Source organism: Triticum aestivum, chromosome 3B, assembly GCF_018294505.1.
Source record: "Triticum aestivum cultivar Chinese Spring chromosome 3B, IWGSC CS RefSeq v2.1, whole genome shotgun sequence".
In the NCBI taxonomy this organism is placed as follows: Eukaryota; Viridiplantae; Streptophyta; class Magnoliopsida; order Poales; family Poaceae; genus Triticum; species Triticum aestivum.
In genome coordinates this window covers 815,155,472-815,176,469 of record NC_057801.1, presented here as the reverse complement: position 1 = coordinate 815,176,469, position 20,998 = coordinate 815,155,472, and the positions used below count along the sequence as shown (strand labels likewise).

The window sequence follows — 20,998 nt, the reverse complement described above, 5'->3', positions numbered from 1 at the left end:
AATATGTTCAAACTTGTTTAAATCATAACAGTAATATTTTTTTATAAAAACAGTAATAATTATTTAGAAAATATGTTCAAATTTGTTAATTGAAAATATCATCGGCGGCGGCGGTGGAGCGGGGGGGAGGTGCGGGGGGTGCCCGTTGGCGGCGGTGGAGCGGGGGAGGGTGCGGGGGGCCGGGTGCTCGTTGGCGGTGGTGGAGCGGGGAGGGTTGCGGTGGGTCGTCGGCGGCGGTGGAGCTAGCGGGGGAGGGTGCGGGTGGGATCGAGATCGAGATCAAAAAGAACCCGCCCACTAGCCCGACTGGTCAGTACGCAGCACACACACCAGAAGGTCCTGGGTTCGATTCCCAGGCTCCCCAATATTTTTTTTATGCATTTTAAATCCTGTTTGATATTTATTTGTGTTTAAATATGTTCAAACTTGTTTAAATCATAACAGTAATATTTTTTTATAAAAACAACAATAATTATTTAGAAAATATGTTCAAATTTGTTAATTGAAAATATCATCGGCGGCGGCGGTGGAGCGGGGGGAAGGTGCGGGGGGTGCCCGTTGGCGGCGGTGGAGCGGGGGAGGGTGCGGGGGGCCGGGTGCTCGTCGGCGGTGGAGCGGGGGAGGGTTGCGGTGGGTCGTCGGCGGCGGTGGAGCTAGCGGGGGAGGGTGCGGGGGGTGCCCGTTGGCGGCGGTGGAGCGGGGGAGGGTGCGGGGGGGCCGGGTGCTCGTCGGCGGCGGTGGAGCGGGGGAGGGTTGCGGTGGGTCGGCGGCGGCGGTGGAGCTAGCGGGGGAGGGTGCGGGGGGTGCCCGTTGGCGGCGGTGGAGCGGGGGAGGGTGCGGGGGGGCCGGGTGCTCGTCGGCGGCGGTGGAGCGGGGGAGGGTTGCGGTGGGTCGTCGGCGGCGGTGGAGCTAGCGGGGGAGGGTGCGGGTGGGATCGAGATCGAAATCAAAAAGTGTCCATGAAAATATACACGGTGCGCCATTAGCAGTTTTGCAAAAAAGTAAAAAAAAATTATATACTAATGGCGCACTGCTTACAAGGTGCGCCATTACTTGTTAGAACTAGTAATGGCGCACTTTGGCACCATGCGCTATTAGAGTGTATGGAAAAATGGAAAAAAAATCAATACTAGTGGCGCACCTCCAACCGGTGTGTCATTAGTATATAGTAGTGGCGCACTACTTACCTGGTGCGCCATTAGTATCAATCCTATCTATAGCCCTTTTCCTAGTAGTTCTAGCTGGGTGTTGGCATCTTGGAGATTATTCTTCTCTTGCCTCACCCTCGTAAGCACGCTCTCACCGGCCTTTAACCGGCGCAAGAGTTGTTGCTTGTCCGGATCCACTCCGGTGCCATCTGCAATGTTATTGTCAGATTTGCAAACATGCCGCACTTCACAACATACTTATCTTTCAAAGCGTATATTACTAGAGGGGGTCTCCTTGGCCTCCCCTGCCACGGCTAGTGCGGCCTCAAGTTGGGCTTTGCACTCTTCCAGCTCCTGGGACAGTTGGGTATCCTTTTCTGTAAGATCCTGCATAACAAATGATCCTTAAATCAGTTATTCTAACTGTTTCAAGTCTCGGGGGCTACTGACATATATAACCATCAAATTTTCTCACCCGTATGTCTTTTACATACTGCTCTGTGGCTCTGGCTAGACCATTTCGAGCGGCACGGAGGTACGCATCTCCCGTATTGAAGGCATCCAATGCCTCTTGGGAGAAACAAGCGTCACGAAGAACTGTCCGGCGACGCCTGTGGTTCATGGCACTCTCCACCTCGGAATTGGTGGCAGACAGCCCGTCCGCATCCTCTGTCGGAGGAGCGTCCGGTGCATGCCTCGTGTTCGCCTCCGCTTCCGGACCCGGCCTTGGAGCCTGGCTGGTGGAGGCGCGATTGGCAACCTCTTCGGATATAGTCCGGCGAGCGCTCTTTTTCCCGAAGAGAGCACGAGCGTTAGTATGCCTTGAGGGAGTAAAACCTGGGAATAGATTGGCACGCCATACCGTCGTGCCGGCGTCTCAATCCGGACCGCACTTCTTTTCAGCCTGCTGGGCCTTGCTGCCCCTTGTTGGCTAGCCACCGCAGGCTCGGCCCTCCGCCTCAAGGACTTCCCCTGCAAAAATGACATTGGTATACGGTGATCAAAATAAGCACGGATGGATCATCTTAAAAGTACTAGGACTTCGGTCTCGGTTACTTGTGAGGCTGGAAGTAGTCCGGGATAATCGGCCGTAATGGCCACTAAGGTGTTGTTCTTGCTCAATTGATGAAACACCCCATCGATCAGCTCCACAGATAAGTCCGGGTCCTCTTGGGAGTCCGGGTCGAAGGACCGTTCCGGGTCCTCGGGTTGTGGAGGAGGGCTGTTTATCTCCTTTATAGCCTGGCGTAGCTCCTGCGTTGAAATTGCTAGACTGAATACTTGACTATGGGAATATGAAACGGATGGGCGAGTGAAAGTGTCCGCTTACCCAGCTTGGAGGATTGTACATAGAAAATCCGCCCCGTGGGTTGACGCGGAGGAATTCCTCCTCTTCTCCCTTGTACAAAGCGGACAAGATCTTTATTAGAGCGGTAACCGATTCCGGCCCCTTACGGCCGCACCGGGTGGCGTCGTCCTCCCCGTTGAAATCCCACATGGGGTGGCCTCTATACTGAAGCGGCTGCACCGCCCGCATAATGCATATGGCGATGACCTCGATCATGGTCAGTCCGGAATGAGCTAACAACCTTATCCGGCTCATTAGGTAAAGGACGTCCTTGTCATTTTCCTTCTGAGGGCTCCGTGGACGCCAGCTTAGGCGCTTCTTCTAAGGAGCATTATTGAACTCAGGGAGGCCAATCCGAACAGGGTCTGGCAGGGGAACATCTTCTATATAAAACCATTCTGAAGGCCAGTCTTCGGATGCTTTCTTCGGGGTTCCGGATAGATATCCGGTCCCGGCGATGCGCCATAGTTCGGCTCCGCCCACTTGATATATCGACCCCTCCTGAGAACGGGGCACAAGGCAGAACAACTTCTTCCACAACGCGAAATGAGCCTCGATGCCCAAAAACAGCTCGCAAAGGGCTACGAAGCCCGCAATATGCAATATGGAGGCAGGCGTAAGATTGTGCAACTGGAGGCCGTAGAACTCCAGGAGCCCCCGGAGAAATGGATGAATTGGAAATCCGAGCCCTCTTATCAAATAAGGGACAAGGCATACCCGCTCTCCTTTGGAGGGATTGGGGACGCTCTCCGCTTGCTCTCCACCATTATAGGTGGCAAGCCCGGCTCGAACCGGGACCATGTAGGCTGGAGGGAGAAACCCCTTGGCTTGGAGCGCCACTAGCTCGCTGTGCGGGACGGAGCATCTCTCCCAATCTCCAGGCTGAGGGCTGGGGGGCAAGAGGAGGAGCTGCGTCGACTGGCCATGATGGAATGGATCTCCGTCGAATGCGCTCCGATAAATGCTCGCGAAGGTAAGATGGTGTGCTACGGATCTAAATCCCCGTCTCTTTTATAGGCAGCTCATTTGCGCAGCTAGGGGGGAAATGAAACAACACCCTGGCTTTTCGCATTCGTTTGACACGTGGAAGATGGCCATTATTGGGCGCAGAAGTCAAGGAGCGCAACATTCACCAGAAGCCGGACACTATTCAACAGGTATGTGGAATTTGGAGAAGAACCCGCCTTGCAATGCCGAAGACAAATCTTCCCGCCGGACTCATCGTCATTGAAGCCTGGTTCGGGGGTTATTGAGGGAGTCCCGGATTAGGGGGTGCTCGGATAGCCGGACTATAACCTTTGGCCGGACTCCTGGACTATGAAGATACAAGATTGAAGACTTCGTCCCGTGTCCGGATGGGACTTTCTTTGGCATGGAAGGCAAGCTTGGCGATACGGATATTTAGATCTCCTCCCATTGTAACCGACTCCGTGTAACCCTAGCCCTCTCCGGTGTCTATATAAACCGGAGGGTTTTAGTCCGTAGGACGAAAAACAATCATATCATAGGCTAGCTTCTAGGGTTTAGCCTCTCTGATCTCGTGGTAGATCTACTCTTGTATTACCCATATCATCAATATTAATCAAGCAGGAGTAGGGTTTTACCTCCATCGAGAGGGCCCGAACCTGGGTAAAAACATCGTGTCCCTTGTCTCCTGTTACCATCCGCCTAGACGCACAATTCGGCACACCCTACCCGAGATCTGCCGGTTTTGACACCGACACTCATATTGGCTCCTACATATTCTACGAAGATCTTTATCGGTCAAACCGCATAACAACATACGTTATTCCCTTTGTCATCGGTATGTTACTTGCCCGATATTCGATCGTCGGTATCACCAAACCTAGTTCAATCTCGTTACCGGCAAGTCTCTTTACTCGTTCCGTAATGCATCATCCCGTAACTAACTTATTAGTCACACTGCTTGCAAGGCTTATAGTGATGTGCATTACCGAGAGGGCCCAGAGATACCTCTCCGATACTTGGAGTGACAAATCCTAATCTCGATTTATGCCAACTCAACAAACACCTTTGGAGACACCTATAGAGCGTCTTTATAATCACCCAGTTACGTTATGACGTTTGATAGCACATAAGGTGTTCCTCCGGTATTCGGGAGTTGCATAATCTCATAGTCATAGGAACATGTATAAGTCATGAAAAAAGCAATAGCAATAAAACTAAACGATCATTATGCTAAGCTAACGTATGGGTCTTGTCCATCACATCATTCTCTAATGATGTGATCCCGTTCATCAAATGACAACACATGTCTATGGTCAGGAAACATAACCATCTTTGATCAACGAGCTAGTCAAGTAGAGGCATACTAGGGACACTCTGTTTTGTCTATGTATTCACACATGTATCAAGTTTCCGGTTAATACAGTTCTAGCATGAATAATAGATATTGATCATGACATAAGAAAATATAAATAACAACTTTATTATTGCCTCTAGGGCATATTTCCTTCAATCACTTGCTACCTTGTTGTTTTTATTTTCCGATTATAGAAACCTATATCTACCATCCATACTAAACTTGTATCACCGTTTCTTCGCCGAACTAGTGCACCCATACAATTTGCCATTGTATTGGGTGTGTTGGGGACGCAAGAGATTTCTTGTATTTTATTGCAGGGTTGTTTGAGAGAGACCATGTTCATCCTACACCTCACAGGGATTGATAAATCTTAGGTCATCCACTTGAGGGAAAATTGCTACTATCCTACAAAACTCTGCACTTGGAGGCCCAACACGAGTCTACAAAAATAAGTTGTGTAGTAGACATCAAGCTCTTGTTGGCGCCGTTGCCGGGGAGGTGAGTGCTTGAAGGTACTTCGTTAGTGCCCATTGCTCGTCGACGCACCGCCGGCGATGTCGCCTGCCCGCCCCGCCCGGTGTACAGCTCCAGCCGCTCCGCTCTTTCAAGTACGCGGCCCACCACCACTCTCTGCTCCGGAACTGGTACCCGGCCTCTGTTGGTTCCTCGTGCCCGTGCAAGCGCTGGCGCACACGAGGACGCCTGAGTCCAAGGCACAAGTAGCCCGGAGCGAGCGACAGTGGGCGAGGGAGAGGGCAGCGGCGGGCGAGGTGCTTACCGCGCGCTGATCGATCCTGAGGCCACGCTCCTCACAAGGGCAGAGACGATGCGCGGCGCCTCCGCCGCAAGAATACCAAGGCACACTTACTAGCCATCAAGTTGCCGAAGCACGAGGCAAACAAGGAGGCGGCGGCTAAGGCGAAGGCGGCCCACCATGCGAAGGAGCAGCCGCCTACTCCTTAGGCTTGCGGGCCAAAGGTGTAGCTCTAACTCCGACCTGACGGGCGGCTCCACCTCCACCTCCAACGACGCCTACATGGTGGAGGGGCACAGGCGTGCCGACGACCGGAAGGGGAAGGGACGGGCGAGGAAATGGTGATTTCCTCCGCCCTTCCCCGTTTATTTATGTTTTATTTTTGTTTTCCCTCCATCCGAAAATACTTATCATTGAAATGTATCTAGATGTATTTTAGTTCTACATACATCAATTTTCATCCATTTTGATGACAAGTAATTCCGGACGGAGGGAGTAGTATTGCATTTGCAGTGTCCGACAATGAACTAGTACGAACTATGGTCCTTTTGTCCGGCGGTGCAATGGTGATCCGGCATGTTGATGGTGCTTATACATAGCGTTGCATAGGTTTGGGGTTCGGATACGAGGGACGTGGATGAGGAGGAAGCTAAAATATGATGTGGCCTAATGATTTAGCAAAACCGTTTGAAATTGGAACGAGAGGGCGGAGACCGGTCAATAGACCAAATTAATGGTATTTCCCTAAAGAGGCCTGTGTGACCGGAAACTCTTTTTCTCCGGCCGCGTCTGCAGCCCCACTTCAATGGCGACCGCCACCAACCCTCATCTCGCGCCCCCGCCGCCGGATCTGGCAATAGGTAAACCACTACTTGTTCTTGCTTTCTTGCAGTATTTGCGACCCGCTGCCGTGGATCATCACCGGCCGCGAACACCGTTGCGCCATGGCCGAGCAGCGCGCGGCAAGGGGCTGCAGCCTGCAGGGTACGAGAGGCGAGGTTGAACATGTGACTGGCGGCGGGCCTTGGCAACATTGTCTCTTCTCGTTCTCGAACGCCGCCGCCGGCCGCCGGCGATTACCTAAAGTTGTCGTCTTTATTACGGCCCCGGTCATTAGCGATTTCTCGCGCCGGTCTCATGTGGTGGGAACCGGCGGCGATTTTCTCGCCTAAAGTTGTCGACTTTACGACCCCGGCCATTAGCAACTGCTCCGGCCTCGCCGCACGCCGAGTTTGGACCGAGCGTCATGTCAAATCGGCTGTCTGTCGTCTCGTCTACAGAGCAGTAAGGGGGCTTGAGCGTCATGTCAAATCGGCTGTCTGTCGTCTCGTCTACAGAGCAGTAAGGGGGCTTGAGCTCCATGTCCAACAGTTTAGCTCTACTAGTGTTGTATTGCTACTTTTACGACTAGTATAAACTGGGTACTCTGCTCTCTCACGAGTGCAGAGGAGAAACACACTCACATCACTACAGTTTAGATGAAGGCGTCCATATAAAGATCAGTGGGATTATTTTTGGCATTATCTTGTTGAAATTGATTCAATTTCCTGCTACTAGGTCAGCAAATTTATCATGAATTTTGACGTTGATTATATATGTTTGTTGTTATGTATGTATGTATGTATAAAATGAAGTAAAACTCTAGTAATACTGATGCCCCAAGATCTAAGTGCCCTTTGTTAATTTACTGCACTCTACTAGCTAGAACAGCTGAATGCTAAATTAACCAATTCACTTTGTTTTACTTTTACATTAGTTCAAGTCATTAAGGATTTTTATCGCAATTCGAGGACAATCAAAGAGAACATTATATTGGTAGGCTATGATGAGAAGCCTATGGATTTCGACAACAGTGAAATGAAGTTCCTCAAGTGCTCGTACAAAGTTGGCCCCAATCAATTCAACAGGTTTATCAAGAGGGGTGCTGCAAGTTCCAAGGATTGGGCTTCAGACTACCATTTTGTCAGAGCTTTGGCGCATCCTGCTGCTATCCAAGTTGAAAATTACGTCAAATCAGAGTGTGTGATCATCTCTGAAGTGGATGGGTCCTTCAGCAAATGGTTGAACAAGAGGGAACCCATAGAACTGTTCGCTGATGGCACCATGCTGCCCATCCTCAGAAATATGATCATGTACGTTTTGCTTTACACTCTGCAACATATATATGCCCTCTGTTTTTTCACACAGTTTTTAACTTTCTTCTTGTTGTCCTATGTAGCCAACTTGCAAGTCTGGTGGAAAGTATTCTTGCTAAGCGCAAGTATCCCCGAGGTACCGTTGCAAAGGAAGAATTCTCAATGAAAGAGCTCTACATCAAGCTGCTTCCTGATAAGACACCTAAGCTGCAGGTGTTGATACTTAAGGGTAAGTCCTTAAAACAGAAAACTCCCTATATGCGTGGATGTTTGATACCTGAGTTCACTACATATTAAAATAAACATAAAAGTTTGGTTTTCAGGTTTTGAATAGATAGATATAGGATGACACAATTTGCTCATGTGCGCCTCGTTACGAAAAGTCATCGATTTATGTTTGAAACAACTCTAAGATGTAAACTTGAATATTTCGTGCTACGCAAAACAATTAAATTGGTGCGTGCGACCTAAACGATGGATAGTATGATAGCTATTCAAAACATGCGCATTTTGCTCTTTTTGTTAGGATACATATGTTCATTTTGATACTAGGCTTGCAGCAGCCTCTGTAACAAAGCTTTGCTGACATTGGCCTTTTGTAGGACACATATGGTCATGTTTTAGCACCAAATTGTGTACAAGTATATTTTTGTAGTATTGCCACAATCCATGTTTTTCTACAGTTCCTGCACAGTTCTTGTAGTAGAAAAGGTGTGGGGAAATTACTGGAGTAGACCCAAATAGGTGCAGATGTGCATTTTCCATGTGCAAGTACTGTATTGGGTTTGTACAGGTAAATGTTAGTCCTGTGCGGAGAAAGACAACGATGAACAGATAAAGCCAGTAACTACAAGTTGTTTGCACACGACATAAACCTGTATATATTTGCACAAAAATTGGTAATGTGCATATAAATTGGGTTTGTTACAATGCAAAAGAAAAGAAAACCCATGTGGGTGCAGGGTTTGTTCAAGTGCCCTTTTTCTTAAAATATAGGAGTGTTGTGCAATGATACAAGTGCTAGCAAAGTTCATTTTGCTTTATTTATTTATTTTGGTTTATTGTAGTTGAAAACAGGATTCCAGCTCAGGTGGTGAAGACTTGGACAACTGTAAGGGAGATTGCTACAGAGTGCTTTGAACGCCATAATGTCAATCCAAACCAGGGAAGTAGAGACTTCATCTCTTGTATTGGGATTCTGACAAAAAATGTCCAAGCTCTTTTGGAGGGCCACCCGGACCAGTGGGACAATACGAAGAAAGGTGGGTTTCTCATGGAATCCTACGCGTACTCCCAGCAAGTGTCTGGTAGGATCAACAAGTCTGAATTGAGGTGGCCTGTGGAAGATGATGGAAGAACTCCGTGGTTGCTGTCGCAGTTAATTCTTCGGGGTCGAGAGAAGAAGGTGATGTATGACAAGGACTTTCCGAATGACTATGTGAAACTATGCAGGCACAGCTACAAGCACTTCAAAAAATTGCCAAACAATATTAAGGTGAGCGAGCGATTTAAGTTGTTATTCATGTGTCTGTGCCTCTGTATTCATTTAAATTGAAATATTTACAGTATTAACTACTCCCTCTGTAAAGAAATATAAGAGCATTTAGATCACTATTTTAGTGATCTAAACACTCTTATATTTCCTTACGGAGGGAGTATATACTATCCAAATGGTGAACAAAGTCCTCTTTAAGTTGAAGTAGGAGCTTGAGTGACAAGATATTGGATACTAATAATTCAGTTGGATGTTGTTTTGTTAAACGTACCTACAGGCTAGTCTTGGAGGGAGTACAGATGGACTGATACATCAGATTGAAGTTTGGTCGCCTCGTATCTGGCACATCTTATATGTGGCACTTCACAAGCCCGGATCAGGATAGGTTGACATGTGTATTTGTGCTTGTTGGGCTGTCCAAGTCCATGTACTACTCTAGTGATTTAGACGCTAGCTCTTATATTTCTTTCCAGAGGGAGTACTTCAGTGACATGGCATGATCGCGGCATACCATGATCGCGTTAATTAAGCCTCAAGTATGTATATTGTGCTGTATTCAGAGGTGCAGCGTTGTGGATACAAGGTTTAAAAAAACAGGGGCAAAAGATTTACCTCATGCATTAATTAAGCATCGCTGTATTTGGGTGTCTGCATTCGACGCCTACGTATTTTGAATTGGTTTGAGTTCCAATTCAGCGAGGAAACTGTCATAGACATGAATACGAATTTGGTCGTCTGGGTGTCAGTTGAGTTGGCTCACGGAATCCTACTCAGATTTCAGTACGGAATCATGTTTGGATGTCAAACTATGGAATTGCATGGCAACATCAGTATAGACATCAAACCACAAGTTATATAATGTGTGACTATATTTGGATGATTGTATGGCAACAAAATTCATCAAATATCATGGAAATCCAAGACAACATCACATAATATTGACGGAAAAAACAAATAAAAAATAGTTTACAGCAACAAAGCAGAACATGTATAGTTTAAATAGATGTTCCATAGTTCCACATATAACTAGGATTAGCAAAATTTGCATAGAAAATTACAAAAACAGAGAACAAAGCTAATTGCTTGCTGGGAAGAGGATGAGAGGCAGGGAATGAGAGCTTGCATGCCCGACAAAGAGGAGTAGAGATAGTGAAGGGGAAGAAGAGGGGCGTTGGAGCATGGGAGGAGATGGGGTGCACACAAGGCAGATGAGGAGGGGCGTCGGAGCATGGGAGGGATGTCGGAGCTCGGGCAGAAGAGAAGGACTGGTCGGGGAGGCATAGTGGTGGCGGACGGCTGGGCCAAGGCCATGGCGGCCACGGGCAAAGAAGGGGGAGGAGTAGGGCCGGCAAGGTGGGCTACCGCACGGGAAGAGTGGAGGACCAGCGGGGCGGACGGCTGCCGGAGTACGGGAGGAGGAGGACGGCCGCGAGGGAAGCTACTTGGGCGTCGTCGTCGCTTCCCTGGGCGCTGCTTCTGTTTCCTCTCACATGGGTGAGGGTCGTGCGGGCGAGGGAATAGATAGCATTGAATCGTTTTCTTTTGCGGGGGAGGCTGATTCCAGCGAAATCGGAGGGGCTAGCCTCTATATCATGGGAGGGCTCTTTCCATACAAGAGATTCAGCGCCTGTATCGAAAAGATTTCAGACTATTGTTTCCAGTTACAACCCAAACAGCTGAATCTGTATTTTTGGAATACCAAATCCATTACCAGGATCAAATACAGACATACAAACGGGGTGCAAGAGAGTTGGCTGGTTAATTAACGGAAAACCAGACTATAACTATCACAAACCAATAATCCGTGATTTCAGACTGCTAGGCTGTTTACATACATCATGTCTCGCTCTGTCATACAGTATGAGATAACAGCTCATTTCAGGCCAAAAGGACAACTCTAGTCTTTCCCTTACTCAGAACTCGAAGGGTCTTTCCCATAGAACAACTCCACCCTGCAAAGTGCGCGCACATAAGTTTCTGTTTTTATTTCCCCTTAATTCTCGGGATGCAACCTTATACTCTGACAATAAATAGAGTTATTAGCATACCTCTTTGTCCAACTTCAGCTTATCTGCTAAATCCAACTTCTTCTGAGCGTACTGTGCCATGTTCATTGCTTTATGCTGAACAAGAGAACCATATATATTAAAACGACAATCATGACCACATATAAATTTATATAAAAACGACAATCATGACCACATATAAATTCATAGAGGATTTTTTTCTCAAAACAAAAAAAGAGGATTCATCAAGACAATACCATACTGAGAGATACCGTCATAAACACAACCCGAGCTTTATCCTCATCGGTCTACACAAAGGCCATATCAATATCAGCAACATATTGCAGCTAAATATGTATCACCATGTCAAATCTACAGTACCCTACTTACCTTCGCATCAATGCCACCCTCTCGGACAACGTAGTGCATCTGGAAAGATAAACAGATGAAATTAGACATTGGCAATATGTTGCATATTTCTTTTTGACAACATAAATTCACAGTATTGCAAGGAGAATTACCAGAATTCAGAAGGATGTGTATGCATGTCATAACACAGAATCGTTCTTGTCCAGTTAAGAGAAGAAAAAAAATCAGAACTAGTTTACTCAGCCAAGCATGCTTAGCATATGGAACACATGTTTCAGCACTTTTACTATATCATATTTCATGGCTAGTGAGGACTAGAATTGAAAAGTGAAGCATGAACCCGAGGAAAATTCATTATAGGGTAGTAAGCACTCAGATCATGCAACTAGACAGAAAAAAAGAGAAAATAACAGGCAATACAAATCTGCACAACAGCCCCAAATTAAGACATCAACTTACGTATTCTTTTATTGTTGCAATGACAGGAACCCCTTTCAGTTCACCATGTAGTCTCCTTTTGTGTACATCGAACTTGTCCATTTCATATACTTCCTTCACAGCTTCCATGTAACTTAACTGACATATTTGTGAAGCCGTAAGAACTACGAATAATCACAAAGCATGTCTATTACACAAATGTTTGATGTAGTAGGATAACAACATTTTTCTTAGCGACACGCCTCCAGATCTCAAAATAGAGAAGACCTATGTCCTTGAGGGACGCATCCTTATCCATCTCAAGAATGTACTCCTGAATCAAATTGACCAGATTGTGAGTAATACCAGCGATCAACACCTCAATTAGCAAAAGACAAGATAACTTACATTATAAGCAAAAGCAGCTAAACGAACAGTCATATGAGGAATGCCAGTTGCAATCTTCAATGCTTGCCTCCATGCTCTAGTATCCTTGTCTATCCACTGAAGTGAAAAGAAGTTAATCATCATGTGTATGTATATGGACTAATTTCATGATTTCCTGGGGGGGGCATACTTACATCCTTCATCCTGCGGTCCAGATGCAAATACTCTGTAATCCACTGTTGCAAGATAGAAGTGTATCACTTTAAAAACGATCCAGCCACTCATAGTATTTTTAATTCCAACAGCTTGATCACATAATGCATACCTTGATTTTCTCTGAAATTTCTGCATAGTACTTGACATAAACATCATCAATTTTATATGTATGATAACGTGAGCGGTACTCGTCGTGATAGCGGTACAGGTTCCGACCGCTATAAGGCAGCTACAAAAAAAAGAACAAGAATTAGATGAAACGTCAGAAAAGAAACAAAAGTCCCACAATGGCTACATTGAAGTGAGATGACATACTTTTGTCTACAGAAGTAACTGACTAAGGATCCACATTTTTTCCTAGTAAAGTCAGGCTTGCTAGAAATAGTACCATATATAATCAAGTGATCTTTAACAAGTCAATCCACTGAGACACCGTCATGATATAACTCAGAAGCAATTCAAACGTCAACTAATGTCAGCAGCCAAAGTTACAAGCACGAAATCAAAGAGATAAGAAGTTTGAAGATAGCAATGTTTGTGAAAACACACAAGGTAATAGAAATCATGCTATTTTTATTATCTAATACCGAACCTCAGCTTTAAAACCAAGGCAATCAAGGAGGGTCAAGAACCAAGTGGGATACACTTCCTAGCACTTCACTCCTAGTTAAGGTTACATATGAAATGGCTAAGAAACAACCAATTTTAAGGGGTCACTCATTAAAATCACACCTAGACTTGTCCGAAGTTTGAATGAACACAAAAAACTGGCAAACCTTTTCAAATCCAACATTGCAAGTACTATCATCCATGTTAAGAATAAGCTGTTCGAAAACAGTTTCAACTCGTACCACAAACCCATGGCTCAATTTTTTATACTAACGTTGCAGCTGTGGTTGGGGTCGATGAAGCAAAATGAACTACCTCATTGATTGCTGAATTTTGCGGTGTGTGTTGAAATGGTTTCTGAACACCTATGATTATGATAACCAAGGTAGTCAACTGGATGACTAGATGTTGATATAGACAGTACACTTACAAAATTACGAGGGGCAATCCGTTGGTAGTCATTCAATCCAGCTTTATAGGTGTCATCAGGATGTACGAACCACTCAAAACTTTCATCCTCCTCTAACCGCTAAAAGTACAACTCCTCACCAAGTTCATCATCAGTGTATTCTTCTGGTTCCTTAAGCTCAAGTTCACGTGCGCACTCCGGCTTCAAAGCCTACACACAGATGATAAAAACATGAGATAAAATCATCCACACATATCAAACCAGAGGACTGGATTTGCTACTATGGCACACAAGTACAAATTTTAAGACATACGTGAATTGAAATGAGCGGTGACTGATTGATACAGCATGTAGGTACCTTGTAATAAGCGATGCGAAGGCGTGCAAGGCGCGCTTCTATCTTGTCTTCTTCCTCCCATGTAATATAAAGTGGCAGGTCAATACAAGGAAGAGGAATGTTGGAACGCAAACGTTGGGCAAAACGGGTTTCGTCCTCCTCGCTGATGAGGAAGTCTGGCCCGAAGCAATCCTGGCTTGTTTCTTGTGCTGAATCTGTTTTGGGCAGCAGCTCCATGTCTGTCGCATGAAGAAAAGGATCTTGACCCCCTAGGATGGTATCCTCCATGTCCCCATGGTCTTCCTCCCTGATAAGGACGTCCGGCCCGAAGATTTCTTCTTGTGCCGAATCTGTTCTGAGCAGCAGCACCATGTCTGTCGCGTGAGAAATCGGATCTTGGCACCCTTGGATGGTGCCCTCCATGTCTCCATGGTCTTCCTCGCTGATAAGGGAGTCCGGCCCGTAGCTTTCTTCTTGTGCCGAATCTGTTCTGAGCAGCAGCTCCATGTCTGTCGCATGAGGAATCCGATCTTGGGCCCCTTGGATGGTGTCCTCCATGTCTGTGGCATGAGAAATTGGGTCTCCATGGTCTTGGTCTTGGGCAGTGTCAGGAGCATCGGAAGATGATGGGGGCAGGTGCTTGCGGCGCCTCTTCTCCCCTGTCCACGCCTTGTTTGCCTCATCTCCATCATCGGCCAGTTGGCCAATCTGGACGGGCAGCATCTCGATCGAACGATATGACGGCGAGGCGAGCTGGGCGGCAGCGTCGTTCTGCTGGTGTAGGGGACGTGGCGGGAGGCGACTGTAGCCAGCAGAGGACGGGGTCGGGTGGGTGGGAGGCAGCGGCGGCGGGAGGTGGGTGGCGACGGCGACGGCGACGGCAGCGGCGTGAAACCCTAGGCACTTATCGAGACGGTAGGTGGCAGAGGACGTGGTCGGGGTTCGGGGAGGGGCGGCGGTGGGCGTCGGCGGTGGGAGGCGGGCGGCGGCGGCGGGCGGCGGCGGCGTGAAACCCTAGGTAGCCACTTGTCGAGAGATTGAAGGGAGAAGCAGAGCGTGCGGGCTCTTGTGTGTTTGGGGGCACTTGGCACTCGGTGGCAGGCCAACGTAAATTTGCTGCAAATCGAAGGGTTTTCTAAACGGAATGTTTTTCATCTCTTGCACAAATTCAGTGGAATATTTAGAGCATCTCCAGCCGTTGGCCCCCCAGGAGGTGCTAAAAATCGCCCCTGGGGGCGCACCGGCGCTAAACCGCGCGCTGGGGGCGTGATGCCCCCCAGTCGCGGCGCCCATGTATTTTTTGAAAATTTTAAACACGGCACAAGCACGGCGTAAATTCAACGCAAACTTCGGTGAGTTCGTCCAAATTTAAATATATTTTACAAAAAAGGAAAAAAAACTACTAGGCTGCTCCTCGCCGTCTCCCTCACCGCTCCTCGCCGCCCGCCGCCCGCCCTTGCAGTTCTACATGCCGAGGAGGCTGTAGAACCGCGTGTCGTCGTCGTTGCCGCCGCCTCTGCCGCCGCCGTCCCTGCTGCATCCCTTCCCCGGTTGGCGCGGCAGGGTTGGACGGTCCGGGGGCGTCCTCGTCGTCGTCGCTGTCGAGGATCACGACGTCGTGCTCGTCCTCACACCCACGTTTGCGGGCTTCTATCTCCTCCAGGGCCCGGCGCTGCCGGACCATCTCGTCGCGGAGGTAGTCGTCCCGCGCCCACTGTAGGGCGTCCTCGTCGGAGAAGCCGCGCCAGGCTATCTCCACGTACTCCGCGGGGAGGCCGGGCTCCGGCTTGGGCTCGACGAGGACGAAGCAGCCAGAGGGGGGTGGAGTCGCCAATGCGGACGCCGGAGCTGCGGGTGTGCCCGCTGACAGGCGTGTCCTGGGGTTCCGGCTTGACGGGGCAGAGATAGGGAGAGCCGGACGAGGAGGAGGACGCCTCGGGCCGCTCCATGCACCACGGCGTCCACGAGCTCCCACGTCGGCGAGAGAAGGACGGGGGAGCGGGGTACTCGAGGCGCGGCGTGTTGCCGCCCTCGATGTACTTGAGGACGGCCTCCAGCGTGCGGCCGGCACGCCCCACCACCGGCGCCGCACCTCGGAGTTGAGCCTGCCGGAGGGTACGACGCCATTCATCGCCTCGAGCTGTTCGGCGTGGCGGCGGCGAAAGTAGGGCTCCCAGAGCGGGCTGTCAGGGGTGTACCGCGGGCCTTTCCTCGCCGCCCGCGGCAGGGACGCGCGGATACGTGCGATCTCCGCACGCCACGCCGCCCCGGTGGGTGGTGGTGGCACCGGCATGCCGGCGGAGCTGATCCTCCACGACCCGGGCACCCGCATGTCCGGCGGGACCGGGTACTCGGCCTCGAAAAGGAGGCGAGCCTCGTCCTTAGGAAGATGGCAGCGGCCGAAGCCGTTCGCCGCCGCGCCGTCGCCTGGGAAGCGCTCGGCCATTCTTTTGAACTGACGATGGGAGGAGGGGAGGGAGGAAGGGGAGAAATGGCGCCTCGGCGGTGGAGGTGCGTGTCTCCGGCGCGCTGGGGTCGGCTTATATAGGCGGAGGCGCCCGTGGCCGCCGCGTTACGCGTGGCGGGCGAGGGGACGCACGTCGCCCGGCCTTCACTGCGCCGCCCGTGAGACATCAATGGAGGCTGACCGGCGCGGTAGCGCGCGCAGCTTTGGCATTGATTCGCCGCGGGAAACGAGGCAATGAGAACGACGAAGCGGCGAGAAGAGAGGCGAGTCACTGGCAAGGAGGGCCCGCGGCTCTTTCGCGCCAAAAAAGATTCGCCCGGCGCCCCCGAGCGCCCCGGGTTCGGGTTGGGTCCGCCGGCGCCAATTTCGGCCGAGCCGGCGAAAACTGGGTCCTTGGGGACGCGACTGGGCCGATTTTTTGGCGCCGGCGGCCGAAAAATCGTCTGGGAGCCTTGTTGGGAGCGCGGCTGGAGATGCTCTTAGAGGGCAGTGCTATGCGTCCGCTAGATGATAAACCGACTAAACCGACCGGCTCGGCAGTCGTAAACAGCCGTCCGATCAACCGCCTAGCCAACCGAGGACCTTTACAACAGCTAGCTTGTTGCGCTCGGGGGCTATGCAACAAGGCCCTTGTTGCAAAGATCTGTCGAGACAGCACCGCTGCCCCGCCATGGCCTGAGCGCCGGAGTTGCCGTGCCTCCTTTGACCCAACACCTCGAGCAGTTGTCTCCACTCCGGCACGACGGTGACAAGCTCTCGCACCGGGCACACCTACGGCGATTTCTGCAACCGAAGCTATGTTTCTGAAACAACATCGTGTTTGTGATGCTTGGCCTCGTACGCTTTCTAACGCTGGCCGCTCCTCCGGCTCTGCAAGCGGGGCTATGTTTTTAAAATAAGAACCATGTTGCAGAAGAAATTTTCTTCATCGTCGGTATTTTTTTCATGAAATCGGACCTTTGTTGTTGAAACCTTTGAAAGCAATATGCTTGTCGCAAAAAAAATGACTCCATGGGACTTGTGGCTAGCGTGAGCACTCAATCAAGATCGCTTCGGCGGCTAATCAGGCGGCGAACGCTGCGTGTCCCTTAGCCGGTTGAAAGACATTGTTTTCCATATTTAGGAGCGTCCATATATCTATATCTATATCTACTAGCAAAACGGCTCATGCGTTGCAACGAGAGAAAAAAATTATAATCTTCAATGGCCATGAACACGTTTTGCTGCATCACTGAAATATATTATAACTCCCAATTTTGTGAAACCCTGAATAATTTTTGAAACTCGTAAACATTTTCACAGATTTTCAAGCATTTTATTAAATCATGAATATTTTTTTAATTTATGAACATTTTATACAATCTTCAAACATTTTTTCAAAAAATGAACATTTTTCAAAACAATTTTCTTGAATAAGCGAACATTTCTATAATTGACGAACATTTTTTTGGAAATTGGTGAAACAATTTTTGAAATTCACGAACAGTTTTTGAAATGCATGATCATTTATTGAATCATGAATAATTTATGAATCAATAAACTATTTTGTCGTGGACAGTTTATGAATTTTCAGGATATTTTAAATTCATGAACATTTTTTGAATTGGCGAAATTTTGTTTAGTTTCATTAAGATTTTCTGATACACCAACATTTTAAAAAAGCATGAACATTTTTTATTTTCTGAAGATTTTTTGAATAGGCAAACATTTTTTAAAAATCATGAACATTTTCCGAATCCACAAATATTTATGAATTATTAAACATTTTTTATAAATTCTCATTTAATAAAAAATTGGAACTTTTTTAAGTCCCAGATTATTTAAAATAGAAAAAATGATGACAAAAAAGCAAAACGAAAAATAAGAAAGGAAATTCAAGAAACAGGCCGTCCGGACATGGGCCGGCCCAAACTGGCGCGTTGTGTCTTCTCCCAACGCGCAGAGCATGGTATATGAATGTTCCTATTGCATGGGCCGGCCCAGCCAGGGATTCCCTGTGTGACCCATTTTAATCACTTATAGGTGACATCGATTTATAATATTTTACAGATTTGGGGGCAATTTCGATGACGTATAATAAAGGGACTATTGCTTCTGGCGGTACGTCATGAAAATATCCCTGAAGTTGCCACGAATTACCCTCTATGCCACCCATCAATAAAAAAAATCTCAGAAAAGATGTGTAGGTTTCAAATATCGAGAAAGCTAAATTTCTGCCGACTGGTCGTTAGCGACAGGCACACACGCTTTCATCATCGTCGGTCGTTGGCTCATTTTTTTAAAAAAAAATACGCCAACAGGAATCGAACCCTGTACCTGCAGACGCGCTTTTGAGTTTGACTGTACCTGGTGACCATCTCAGCCAACCACATGTTCTATTTGGAACTGGGCTAATACATTAGATACGCGATTACTGCGTGTAGGCCACTGCTATGGTGCAGCCCTTCATTTGTTTTTCTTTTGTTAGGAATTGGTACTACTTGGATTTTGTTATACTTCTATAGAGAATGCATTTCCGGTTTTTCTTTCACTCATGAATCATTTTGTGGTTCACTTCTTATGGAAGTAGGCATCCCCGCGAGCACTCCGATTATGCCGAGAACAATGTTGGTGATGGGATCAAAGAGGATTCTACATGAGTTGCACTTGGACAGGTGGGAGATGTTGGCAAAGAAAAGGTGGCGCGTCGTATCATGGTAGAATCCAAGCAAATCTCTACTCCTAATGGAGCAGTTGGTAGTCTCCGCCGGTCAATTTTCGTCCCACCACTTTCGTCCGGTTTTTTTTCGTAGGTTAACCGTCATAGATTTTTTTCGTCGCCTCCCCCACTTCATCGGTTTATTTTCACTTCACCCTCTCACACAACGAAAAAAACTGAACGGATCAGAACTTTCCATACTGACGCAAATTATTTAGTAATGTCTTTATGTAAAAGAATCAATCACAATCAATCTCTAAAGATCAAATCTAAATTAATTAATCTTCATAACGTTTGTTTCCTTCCGAATCACGTCCATAACTTTCCTTCCTTGTTTGGGCAGAAACTGTTTGGTAGCAGAGATTAGGAAGCTTCCTATGAGTGTAGTAATAGGAAGTATTCTTTTTCTTGATGATTCATTTCCATGCATGATGATAGTAAATTAGGCCAACATTCACCACTATTTATCAACGTCATCAATCGTATCCATTCCTACCAGTTTTAAGGGAATCTGCTCGCTATGTCTTTTTTAAGGGGATCCGCTCGCTAAGTCGTCGTCGCACGTTATTTTCACAAGCAATTCCCCTAAAAAACACAGCGTCCTACCTCGACTTCCCTACCTGGACGCCGCCGCCGCCGCCCACCGATCTCGCCGCCTCCCGGCGATCCCCTCCTCCCTCCCGCAGCTCGAACGGCCCACTTTTTTGGCCACAAGCACCGCCTGCCTCTTCGCCCATGCGTCACCCCTCCTCTTCACCATAGCCACGAGCACCATCCGAGGCGGAGCCGCGACGCCTCCACAGATGCGGCGGAGACACCATATCCAGTGGAGATGGCGGTGTAAATCTTCTACTCTGCTCCTTCCCCTGGTTACCGGCCTGCTCCACGCCCCTCTCTGCTTTGTGTGGATCTGCTCATGTGCAGCAGTGAACTTTATTTAGGTAGAACTATTCTTCTAGGACTTTTTTTTGTTACTTACAAATTGACTTTTTGAGCCAATGCTTACGGCATGAAGTATTACCTAGAGTTTCTTAATCAATCTGCTTGTCCATCATTTCATTTGGTTCAATTACTATCAGCAAGAACGCATTGTGAAACCGTTAGCTTATGAATGTGTGCTCTTCCTGCAATAATAACATTTGCAATGTAAGGGCCGAGGCACACCCATGGATCAGGATGATGTGCACCACGTGGGAAGTAAAACTAATATGTCCTAAGTGGATAATGAAATATCCAAAGATACACTTGACTGGATCAATTTTTTTTGCTGTAATTGTTCCTCATGATGCACAGATGTAGATGCTATATTTTTAAAATTTCAAATACATATGCATGCCAATGTGATTCTTATCCTTTTCATTAGACAGTGTGTTCCCATCAATCCATCCATGCACCGAACCGATTTTTTTTACTCTATTCAGGTTGCAATTACGAACAAGTAGCATATGTATGCACCGAACTACTTGTATAAGACAGTGAAATACTTCTTACTCGCATGAGTGGAATTTTGGAATAGAGAAAGAACATACAACAGAGATCACGTAATTAATTGATTACATAAACCGAGATCACGTAAAACAAGTTTGATAGGTCCGTTGCATCGCATGGGCATTTTTGCTATATGTACTAACATGTTCTATTTATTTCCTTTGATCGGTCAATACTCCTATGCCCTATGTAGGTAAGAAGGAAAGCAAACCTAACGGTACAGCCGGCAGAACAGTCAACGGCGAGCTTCATCGCCGCGTACGCGTCGTAGTACCTGGCCATCACCGGTTGGGGCATCGAGGACTTAACGCTGGTGAAGAAGGCGTGGGTATTGGTAGAGCTCCAAGAAGCTGCCCTTCGTCCTGCCCGCCGTCTTCACCATCGGTCCC

General features: G+C 47.9%; 1 protein-coding gene and 1 pseudogene across 1 annotated transcript; one reads left to right on the top strand and one right to left on the bottom strand.

Annotated features, from left to right (window-relative positions):
• Positions 1-6,325: 6,325 nt before the first annotated feature.
• Positions 6,326-9,765, top strand: LOC123066800 (uncharacterized). The gene is made up of 5 exons (XM_044489808.1): positions 6,326-6,436; positions 7,333-7,708; positions 7,795-7,940; positions 8,779-9,206; positions 9,484-9,765. Exons 1-5 carry the CDS (start codon positions 6,382-6,384, stop codon positions 9,589-9,591), a joined length of 1,113 nt encoding a protein of 370 aa, XP_044345743.1. The 5' UTR covers positions 6,326-6,381; the 3' UTR covers positions 9,592-9,765.
• A 799-nt stretch (positions 9,766-10,564) lies between these two features.
• Positions 10,565-14,679, bottom strand: LOC123067989 (uncharacterized; annotated as a pseudogene).
• Between the last annotated feature and the right edge of the window lie 6,319 nt (positions 14,680-20,998).